The sequence below is a fragment of the Mytilus edulis genome, chromosome 14, assembly GCF_963676685.1.
Source record: "Mytilus edulis chromosome 14, xbMytEdul2.2, whole genome shotgun sequence".
Taxonomy (NCBI): Eukaryota; Metazoa; Mollusca; class Bivalvia; order Mytilida; family Mytilidae; genus Mytilus; species Mytilus edulis.
The window spans coordinates 54,839,841-54,851,469 of NC_092357.1; the positions used below are offsets into that span (position 1 = coordinate 54,839,841).

Below are 11,629 nucleotides of genomic sequence, written 5' to 3' on the forward strand. Positions count from 1 at the left end.
ATATTGATTGATTTGTTGTTGGTTTCTTAACGTCCAATGGCAAATATTTCAGGACAATCTTGTGTTATATTTTGATTAATTTGTTTTATCGTGGTCGAATTTGCATGCAACAATTATTAATAAAGTACGCAATAAGATAATAAATAAATAAATTTAGCCTGGATATAACGAGGCAAGGAATGCCGTTTTGGTGATATTAAATGAGGAAGTCAACCTTTAAACTATTATAAAAATCAGCATAAAAACTGATTTCACTTTTAATTACTATACTCATCTGGGTTTTTTTCAAGAACTAGCATGAAATATATTGCACTGGACGTTAATTAGTCATCAATAAGACAATAATTTGTTTTTTAAATTGGTAGTTTGTTCAAATTATTTAAAATTTTCATTTTTAAAACACAAAATGTTAGGAATATGACAGTTGTTATCCATTCCTTTGATGTGTTTGAGCTATTGATTTTGCCATTTGATTAGGGACTTTCGTTTTTTTTCCTAGAAATTCAGTATTTTTGTTATTTTACTTTTTAATAAGTCACATGATGAGTTTATTTGACACTTTTTGTTGATGTTCCCTCCCAGATGGTATATCATTGATGTGGTCATGATATCAAATTAACTGTTTTCAAACTTACGAATTGATTTTACCCTAGGAATAGATCACCTTTGCTGTTGCCACCTTTTGGAATTAAAGATCCCAAACGTTTTCAACTTTCTTTATTTTAGCCCTTTAAAAATTGTTCAATCTAGTGCAACTGGTAAGATTTAAGACTGTTCTTTACACACTTTATTTTTTTAGTCATGTAGAACATGTTTCTACCGGTGAGTCTAAATATAATTGAGAAAATAAATGGGAGACAACATCCCGATAACAGCCGAAAGCAAACAATGCGTCGTCAATTAAGCGAAACAAACCCTTATCCGGTGGTAGGTCTCAGCTGGCCCCAAAATCAAATGTGTACTAATTCAGTGAAGATGGACGTCATTCTAAACTCAGTAACATAGATGACAAATGTACCTTACCTTTAGATAGAATTAGAACCAAGCTGTTGACCATTGAAAAATCTATAAATGAGGAATTCGGAACATTAAATTGTGATCAAGGTGTTGACAATGTTAATATTTGATTCTACAAAGCACTATACAAAGGAAAAAACACTGAGTAGCACACAACAAACTATAATAGGAAACTCCGATGTTATTGGCAGTTATATACTACATATTCTGCATATAGAAAGAACAGTTCAAAAATAGACTTAAACCCTCTGTTTTGTCTTTAACGTTTGAACCTTTTTGACAGTGTTTAAATTTACGTCAAGATATTAACCAAAATTAATCAAACCTGGTATAAACTTTATTTTAAGTCATGTGAGTGGCAAAATCTCGAATTATTAAGTGAATAGATATCATCATTCATTCTTCTTGAGAATATCCTGCACAAAAACCAAGCTATATGAATAAATGATCAAGCCGACAAGAAGAAGATTGCCGTTGATTACTATAGGGTGCTCAGTAGCCTTTTGATAAAACAAGTCATCCAAAAGTAACAGAAATATCAACAAGCACAATTTGGAAAAATGTGTGTTTGAGTAAAAGTAGCTTTTAAACATCGTATTGCATATCCTATCTACTTCAGCCCTTTTTAAACTTTTTTTTCAATCTTTCTTTAAGTTCAGAATTATGAATATTAGTGTCAAAGAAAGATGTTTTCTATGGTAACGATAAGTAATGATCATTAGATGGCTGTTACATTCGATTCCATTGAGTGTGTAGATAGAGGTTATGTCTTTGGTTAGCTAATTGTTTGCTAACTGAACAGTGAAGTCATTATTAGGTTATGTAAACTACCCTCCTTGAAGAGTGGACTAGTTCGACAGATAACCATTCTATTTGTTTGTAGGACTTGGCTACTTCGAAAGGAGGGTAGTATACCTTACCTAATAATGATTTCACGGTTCAGTTAGCAAGCAAGCTAATCAAAGATATTTCCCTTATCTGTACACACTAATGGAATCGGCTGTAATTTAATCAAACTTTTATTTTACCTTTATAACTGTTTTGATTCAAGCGTCACTGATGAGTCTTTTGGCGATGAAATGCGTATCTTTTATTTACTTTTTTAACAGATTATAAAACGTATGCCTCATACAGTCTATTTATAATGTAGATTCACATTTAGTAGTCATCAATTAACACAAATACATATACAGTGGAGTCCCCGATGTTCGCGCGGCCTGTGATATCGCGCATTAGCTGATTTGGTCATATCAACACAGTAACACGAACAAAATCGTTCTTATTATTGTTTTAGCCTTCCGTAGGGATAAAAAAAACAACATTAAAATTGATAAGTTCAAGAGTTAATTAATAGCTGCAATCCCGTGATTTGCTATATTTGGCCAATGTCCATTAAAAAAAATTACATCATCAGATAAAATTTATTTTATTTAAGACAAATATATATCAGATTGAAATAATTTTTGCTGTGTATCCTTGGCAGTGTGTTAGGTTCAAACTCAGCTATATTTCGTAGAATAAAACCTTTCCTTTATTCAAAATAAGCTATTTTTGGAAGGCATGCGCGAAATAACCGGACATTGGAGGAACTCTCAGAACAGGGGGTTTCCCTAATTTTTGACACACATTACACAAACTCTAGAGGATGAAACCATACAAACAGAAGATTTTATGAAATAAAAGTATGTTATGAATGTATTCACACAATATTATCCAATTATTGGTTATATAAGTTGAAAGAAGTGAAGTCATAAGTCTTAGGTGCGCGGATAGTATTACACCGGACTGCATCGTATACCAAAAATAAGTTTGATATATTTTTTGAGAAATTTCAATCAAACCATAAATTTAAGGCAGTCCAAGCTGTGAAAAAGAGTCGGACACGTATTTGAATTCAGAAGGATGGAAGGACTGACATGTGTAAAACAAACTAAATATCTCCCAGACACAAATTGTGTACAACACTGCGACCAGTAAAAGTGTCTACAATAAATTTTAACACAATAAATTATCATTTATTATGCTATTTTTCATAATTTGAGTATATATGATTATTCATTTCAACAAACTAATTGTGAACGAATATCAACAACGATGTAAATTTATTGAAATAAATGAGCCAAATCATCTTCAATAGTTGTTTGTTCGAAAGGATTATTACCGTTAGGGTATGCACGTGACATCATTCTTTTATGAATTACTGTAATGAATTGTTTTTCGTTCATTTTGAGGAAAATGCAATCATCTGGTGTCAAGATAAAACCAGGACTCCATTTTGAATCAAATATAGTTAAACTTTTTGATTGTTTATCATTTGAGCAATGAATGTTTACTTTTTGAAGAATGCGTCTAAAATAATACACCTCGTCAAAAAATTCTTTTTCCTTTAAAACCTTTGTCCAAAATAGTTTATAGAAAGTTTCGTATAGAGCATAATCAGCAACATTCCACTTCCGGTGATTATCTATGTCGTCTGCTGATAAATTCAAATTTTGATGAAGCGGCCATATATTTTTCGACATGTAAATCATGTCTTTAAAAGACCAACAAGTAAAACGTTTAAGGAGTATGAGTGACTCGTCGAAATATTCCTGTAGAAGAACAAGTTCAAATTTTGTATTTAATCTTTCCATATAAGATTTAATAAAACTGCCGTTTTGTATCTGGCTGACTGGCAAGCCCAAGTCTATTGACATCTTATTGTTTGTAACGGAATAATGTGGATTGCTTGGTTCAAATTTCCATGGAGATTTCAAGTAATCTGACATTGGATTCATTAAACTTTGATTAAGAATTTTAGCAAAGTAACCTTGTTGCGTATATCCATAATAATTTACTGTTGAAATAAGTTGTTTAAGAGGTTCCCTGATAATTGTAAATAAAAAAGTATCATTTGGAAAGGTATTTTGAAATGCGCCTTCGTTGTAGACCACATGGTTGCATAGTAAGTCGTATTCATCCTCTTCTCTTTTTGGAATGATATTTTCATAGGATATTGTTTCTCCTGGTTCTCCGATGTAGTTAAATCTATATTGGTCTATCTTCTTCAAAGGCATAACGAACGTCAAGTTACGGAAATAACCGAAACGCTGCATGATACTCATGATAGTCGAACTTGCTGTTTTGTGCGTTTTTAAAAAAGCGACATGATTCATTGGACTCGAACAAACTTTTTTTGTTGCTGTCTGCTTGGTATGCATATCATGTGTTACGTCATGCCTTTCTAGATTGAAAATGCGTTCCTTAATTTGAGTTTTATTTATTGATTCATTCAACTTTGCGATTCTTTTCGATTTTGCATCTAAATTTAGATTAGTCAAATGAATGCCCTCTTTCTGACTTCGTAGTTGCTTTTCAACGGCTTCAGAGTATTCGACCATTTGTTGTCCCATGTCATAAGATATTCGGCGCTCCAATACATCTCGTCTATAATCAAAATTGTTAGTGCGGGATGTGTATTGTATGATCACAATTAAGGAACCCAGGAAAAAACAACAAATAATCAGTCTGAAAAAAATAAAATAAAATAAAATAAAAAATAACATTGGTTAACAGCTTCATGAAATTTCAAACAAAAGAAAAAGGCATCGAATTTTATCAAGGATGTTCGCTTGTCATGTTTTAGAATTTTTGTCAGATTTTCGGAATCCTCTAGTTTTCTCCATTTGAATGCCTCAAAAAAATTGCCCATTGACCCTCATTTTTTTTTTTTACAAATCTTTAATTAATTATAAGCCATCTGTAAAAGTCTTATCAAGCTTTTGTTATTTCCTAATAGATTTTGAGAACTTATACTTGTCAATGATAAAGCTACGAAAATCAAGAGAGAACATTTCCCCGACAAATACCAATCACTTATATCTCAAAAACAAGAACATTGACCTATATTATTTGTTTTGCTCTTTTGATTCCTTTATCAATCCCCTATCAATATATACTATAATGAAAAGCTTGTTAATTTGAAACAGAGTAGCGAACCTCTTCAAGACTGTATTGTTATACACATATATATATGTCCTTTGGTTAAAAATATTTTCTCTCCAGCTTAACAGTTAGATATATCAAGCGAATAGCAAAATGTATTTACAGGCGGCAAATTTCACATCTTTTTTTTTACATCTAGTGTATATACATTCTTGTATTTCGTAATCTCTTTCAGCAGTTTTGTATTCTCTCACTGGAATATAGACTTGCTACATGTCCCTTCCTAAATATTATTATTTTTTATCAATTTTGCCCCTTTAATAATTTTACTGCTATAACTAGGAGATTACAATTATACTGACATCTGCAGGAGGAAGGGACTTGTAAAGTTTGTCCAAGGGCAATCAGTAGACTGGCACTTATCAGTAAACATATAAATTAGTAAGAGAGAAATATTAGAAAGGGAATTGTAGCAAGTCTAGCTTGAATGCTGTAGTCATTTTCTGTGGTTATTTTTCTTTCCGCGAAGCCGTATTTTTAATGACACCGTAATGTGTGCAGATATTCTATAATCCCTATCCTGTGTATAAGAAGATATAACAGAGAAAATTGTTCTAACATATAAATCATCCAAATTATCAATTTAAAATACAGAAATAAATTTTTTAATGAAAATTTGAAAAATTAATAACTATCAATTTTCGAAATATTTTATGAAAATTTTATCCGTCATTGAACTTAAAATATATATTTATTACTTATTGTAATAAATAATCTTACCGGACTTGCATTGTTGACGTTTTCATCCTTCATATAACAAAACAGGAAAGTTCTCCCTTATCAGAGTTGTATAAGCAGGTGGGTGGGTGATAGATCTCTGATAATTGTTGATAATTCTTTGTTTATCCTTGTCCTTCGGATCTTCCTTTTTTCTGTACTAAAGACACCAATACATGAGGCGACAAAATTTTGGCGAGGGGTCTGGGGGCCGCTCAAGGCCCCCAGAAGCTCTAAGAAAAATAACGCAAAATCGTGCATTCTGGGCGTTTCCCGGACTCTTTTTACATTGATAGGCAATTAATTTTTAGCTATTTTTTTCGACAATATTGTGGTCTCAAAGCAAAAACATAGATTCTATGTAATTTAAGACTTTAAGGTTTTAGGGACAACATTAAAAGATCGATATGTAGGATAAAGCAAAAATTGTAATTCTCATAATCATATAATACCGGATCTGTCTGCCTGTTCTTGTCTTGTGTTGTGCTTAGACTTTGGTGATTTGTTTATGACTAGATTTAAATATAGTGACAGTGCAGTATTACACTTTAAGTACTAGTACTGCTTAAGTCGACACTATGGGCCATCTTGATCTTGTTTTACGGTAGTAATGATACTTTTATTGTTGGAGACCCTCCAGCAACTATCAAGATGAAAACAGGAATAAAACTTTGACCAGTAATCATTTGTATTTTTTCTATGCATTGAATTTGTATGCGATTAGATCCCGTGCACGTTTACTCCATATTCCTTTATGTCCTGTTAAAGGGTGTGAACACGACTTAATGCAAGTTTAACCCTTCAATGTAAAAGGTCAAATGGCAATACATTTTTTTTCAAATTATTTGATACCGGGAAATTGGTGACCTCACTTTAATCCAAACCATGTCAGCTATCTAGTTTTTTCTACAAAAAAGGCGAGTTTTGTATTCTTTGATATCAAGTTCAATTCTCCATGCAGAAACAACCTTTTGCTTCTGTGTCCAGTAGCACATATATATTCTTAAAATATTTTCTCGCAAAATGTCTGTACATCGTTGGACATGCAACTTTGCAAAACCACACGTTAGAAATGAAAATCAACACTCAGACTAAAGTCTTAAAGTAGGACAATAAATGAACAAAAGACAAACCCGGGACACAGAATTACAAACAATAGACCATCAACTCTGAAAACTAAAAGTAAAATAGAAACATGGATCACGAAAAACATGCAGGGGCGACACCAGAGAGTGAAGAGAACTTGCTTTTTGCAAGATACTTTCCATAAAAACAATTTTATATGAAGACAATCTTTTATTTCATTTTTTTTTTTTTTTGAAATTTCTAACATGAGGCATTTGCCTCATTTGCCTCAATGTAGTTACGGCCCTGAAAGGGCGTAACTTGTAGAAAAAAATTGAATCGTAATTTCTTGTTGGTATGCATATCTACATAGCATGTCCTTTATATTATCTGAAAAAGTTTAATGAAATTATTTTGTGTGGTTTCAGAGGAGTTGCGAGACAAACTGTTGCATTAGTACATTAAAACAAATAAGTTCAAAGGGGCGTACTCTTAGAAAAAAAAATTGAATCGTAATTTCCTGTCGATATGCACATCTGCATAGTATATCCTTATTATCTAAAAAGTTTTCATGAAATTCTGTTGAGTGATTTGAGAAGAGTTGTGATGTTAAGAAACCGGACTGACGGACTGACGGACAGATGGACGGGTCAAAAACAGTATACCCTCCGCAACTTCGTTGCGTGTGGTATAACAAGACCGTAAAATCGATAAAACGGATGAAATAAATATATGTTGAATCTGATTCCTTAAGATTGATAAGTAATAATATATCCTGAAGCAAAAGGTCAATACAGAATTTAAAACAAACATGTTTAAAATATAGAATGGATTCTTATTACAATTATATATTCAATATTTTAACTTTACTTCAATATTTTTCTTTAAAATCAAGCAACATCAATATTCAAATGGTGATTGTCATATATTAATCTCATGCAGTATTTTAAAAACAAGTACAAATTACAAATTATATCATTATGCAATATAAATGGCCGTTCGATTATGTCATTAAATAGTCTCCTGCAGGGGCCGTATGCATAAAACATCTTAACTTAAGTATTCCTTAAACTTAGATTTCACTAAGAATTTCCTTAGTTAAGTAAAATTCTTAAGCGGTATGCATAAACTTACTTAAGTCTTCACTTAACTAAGGAATACTTAAATCGGAACCTTTCTCTAATTATCGTATGATACTAGCTCATCACATGTACTCATCCGTGTAAAAGTTTGTTATGATTATTTAAATTTATTGATTAATGCATGATTTTATTTTAAAAAGCTGGGGTTAAATTGATATTGGTATGTAAAACAATTCAAAAGAACGTATAAACATAGTATAAATGATGAACAATAGACGCATATAAGACAACGCTTTTTAAGGTTGATGTTTTTACGGATGAGCATTGGAAGAAAAATATTTCAGTAACCCAAATGAATAATCTTTAATCATCTTTTAATGGGTGTAATATTTTTTGGATACAACAATATGTTTTAAACTCTAATAAAACATGATCAAGGTTTCAGTGTCGAGCACAAGACTAAGGGTAACATTGTAAGCAAATCATTTTACAAAACATTTTTTTTCAATAAAATATTCACTAATTATAGTTCAGCTTATTATGCGCTGACATCTCCCTTTCCAGACCCCTTGTTTATATTTACTTATGGTTTGAAAAAAATCTATGAGAAATTCACATTTTTATCACTTCCCTTTTACAACAAAAAAAGGGGGGTAGAAATTTTTTCTAGGAATCCATATACAAACAAGGACATTTTTCAAAAGTCCTACACTCTTTACTGACACAAATTGTGACAGTAAGTATATTCTCAACATCTTAACGTACTTAGCAATATTTTCGAAACCGCAATATATCTCACTGAATATATAATGAAATATAAAAAAATTGATACGAGTAAGGTATCATAAATATCTTATATCATATATGATCTTATATAAACTTCGAATTCCATGAGGTGTAGCAGTGGGGACTTTCGTAACAGTGATTCCATAAACAATCAACTTATTGTTTCAACAAAATGGAGGTCCATGTCCAGGCGTATCTTAGGCGTTTCCTTAGTATAAGGAGTTTTATGCATACCACTTAAGTTTTGTGGGCGTGACTTAAACAACTAAGATTTTACTTAGGAAATACTTAGTTTAATATTTTGTATGCATACCACTTAGATAAAAAGGGCGGAGTTTCCTTAACTTAAGTGTTTACTAAGGAAAATCTTAACTTAAGTAGCTTTATGCATACGGGCCCTGTTCTCAGTTCTACTGACCTTTAATGTAATGGTGCTAATTGATATATAAAATGAAAATAAATCATCTTTTTTTACAAAAACAATATTGATCAGAAACGTTTCTCGATCCTAAAAGGATTAAACAAATGTTTAATTTACATTATGATATAAATGATACAATCTAGTATACTTTCTATGAATCTTCCATATTGTGTTATTGTGCCACGGTAAATTTGGTTTATACATTTGTTTGTTTTATAGGGATCAAGATAATTACACAATGTTGGAACTGCTGTACCCCTGTTTTTTTTTTATATGTTTGCTTATTATGTCTGTTTGATTTGTTCACACATCGTTGTCAATATAATGGAATTTTTATGATACTGTTATACAAATGAGAGGTTAAGCTAGCCATAACACCAGTTTTTGTTCACCATTATCTATAGAAGAAAATGCTTGTAACAAGTCAGGAATATGTTAGTTGTTATCCATTCGTTTAAGCTTCGACTTAGCCATTTGATTATGGACGTTCCGTTTTGAATATTCCTTTGAGTTCAATAATTAGTTCAAGGAATTTATGATTTTACATTACTGTACACAGTGTAATATTTCAAATTCAAGTTCAACTTATGTCACATGTTGAGGATCTCGCTATGACTCTGAATACAGCAATACAAGCAACAGTTTATCTGACAAGAAAGCACTTCTTATTACTGCAAATTGGAATCATATTTTTAACGGTAGAATTATCGAACTTGGTAATAATAAACTTCCTAGGATAGGTAAAATAAATACATTTTTACTTTATGGCTTGCCTGGTTCTGCAAAACTATTGAAAACAGAACAGAATAAAATTAGTATCCTACATGATTTAAAATCCTGTAGGATTTTAAAAAATAATGGTAAATCCTATAGGAATATCTTTATCCCGTAGAATTATGATGAAAGACTTTTTCTCAGAAACAAATGTCTCTTCGTGTCATATTTTTCCATTGACTTTTTTACCCTTAGGATGAATTTTGACTTGTAAAACTTATTTTCCGTAGGATGTTTTTTTCTTATGATAAAACTTTGGATATATTTTGTCCTGTCATAAGAAAGTAAGCATGCAATACCACAAACTAACGATCTTCATCTTGCAAAACCTCTCTGTAGGCAAAAAGAAGACTACTGAATTCGACAATTGGGAACTGCGACACGTAAGAATTGATGGTTAGATATTCTTTCTTGTCTTTCCTGTAGCCCTGTGAATTTGATGAACATGTTCAAATTTACTCCTCGACGTAGATGCAGTCATGGTTATCGTCATTATACATACCTACTCTTCATTATGTTTCATTCGTCACAACTCGGCCGATTCCGTACCTCATCTTAACTCGTCTGTATTACATAGGAATCCATTGGATAGAAGGAGAGTAGCGGAGTCACCCGAGGACTGCCGATTGCATTATGTCTGTATTGACACGCCATTAAACCAGGTTAAACCCACAATTTGTTCTTAGAATGTCCTGTACGAAGTCATGAATGTAGTAGTTGATATCAAATAGTTCGTTTGATTTATTGCACTTCGGTGTTTCTGTCGTTCCATTGGTTTGGTTTGCAACCCGGATTTTTTTTTTTTCTCAATTGATTTAAGACTTTCGAACACCGGTATACTACTGTTGCCTTTATTAATTAGTCAGCCCCAAAATGACAAATGTAAAAAAATAAACAATAAAACTAACCGCCTAATTCATGTTCAAATAATGAACGAAACATATATATGAATCACAAGTATGTTCTTTTTTGTGTTATAGATAGGAATGTACATTCGTGGATTCATTTCGATACGTTTCACATAACATAAACAAACGAACTTCAAATGTCACATATATTGCATTTAACTAGAACAATCAATCAGAACAAAGTCAAGATCAAATCCTACGTATTGATATGATTTGGAATTCGGTCAATCTCCTTCAGATAAGATTTGGGTATTTTTCAATGCTCAATTATTTTTATTACCTTTGATTGATAAATATTCTATTTTCTTATCTTTTCAATATGTAACTATCGATGGGTTTTTTTTCGCTGTGAAATATACAAAATTTATTATTTGTATTCTAAAAAAAAAAGAAACGTTCAAATCTTGAAATGATCTCTTTTTTCTCACGTTTTAGTCGGACACATATACTCTCATGTACTAAATTATTGTTGAAAATGTATTGTTTTACTCTTTATATTTTTGTTCTTCAATTCAAGGCCAAGTCATAACATGTTTATAATGCCTTTGACCGTTGAAAGATCAATAAAAATAATAACAAAGGTGTTTTTCACAATTTGTTCCTAAAGTAAGTTGTTATTACGTAAGCCCCAGTCCCACTAGACCACGATCGCACCACGCTCACCGCGATCTAAAATAAATTTAGATCACGGTGAGGTCGCGGTATGAGCGGCATGAAAATGTAAATTTTCGTTGCTTTCGCGATGCTACTACGTCCTCTCTACGCTTCTACAAAGATCCCGCTACGATTATACCACGTTCTCACCGCGCTTATTCTGCGACCTCACTACGCTTATCAATTTCGTTCTACGCTCTTCACGTTCTCACTACGACCAT

At 31.9% G+C, this 11,629-nt stretch overlaps 1 protein-coding gene across 1 annotated transcript; it reads right to left on the minus strand.

Moving 5' to 3' along the window:
* Window positions 1–2,496: 2,496 nt before the first annotated feature.
* Window positions 2,497–5,886, minus strand: LOC139504491 (galactose-3-O-sulfotransferase 2-like). The gene is made up of 2 exons (XM_071294599.1): window positions 5,722–5,886; window positions 2,497–4,524 (listed from the first exon to the last, which is right to left on the minus strand). The coding sequence occupies exons 1-2, from the start codon at window positions 5,745–5,747 to the stop codon at window positions 3,120–3,122; spliced, it is 1,431 nt and encodes a 476-aa protein (XP_071150700.1). The 5' UTR covers window positions 5,748–5,886; the 3' UTR covers window positions 2,497–3,119.
* Window positions 5,887–11,629: the final 5,743 nt, after the last annotated feature.

Bases quoted from the DNA above. Each gene is read 5' to 3' on its own strand.
- LOC139504491 (XM_071294599.1), bottom strand. From the start codon at position 5,747: ATGAAAACGTCAACAATGCAAGTCCG. The intron at 4,525-5,721 runs GTAAGATTATTT...TATTTTTTTCAG, and splicing joins ACGTCAACAATGCAAGTCCG to ACTGATTATTTGTTGTTTTT.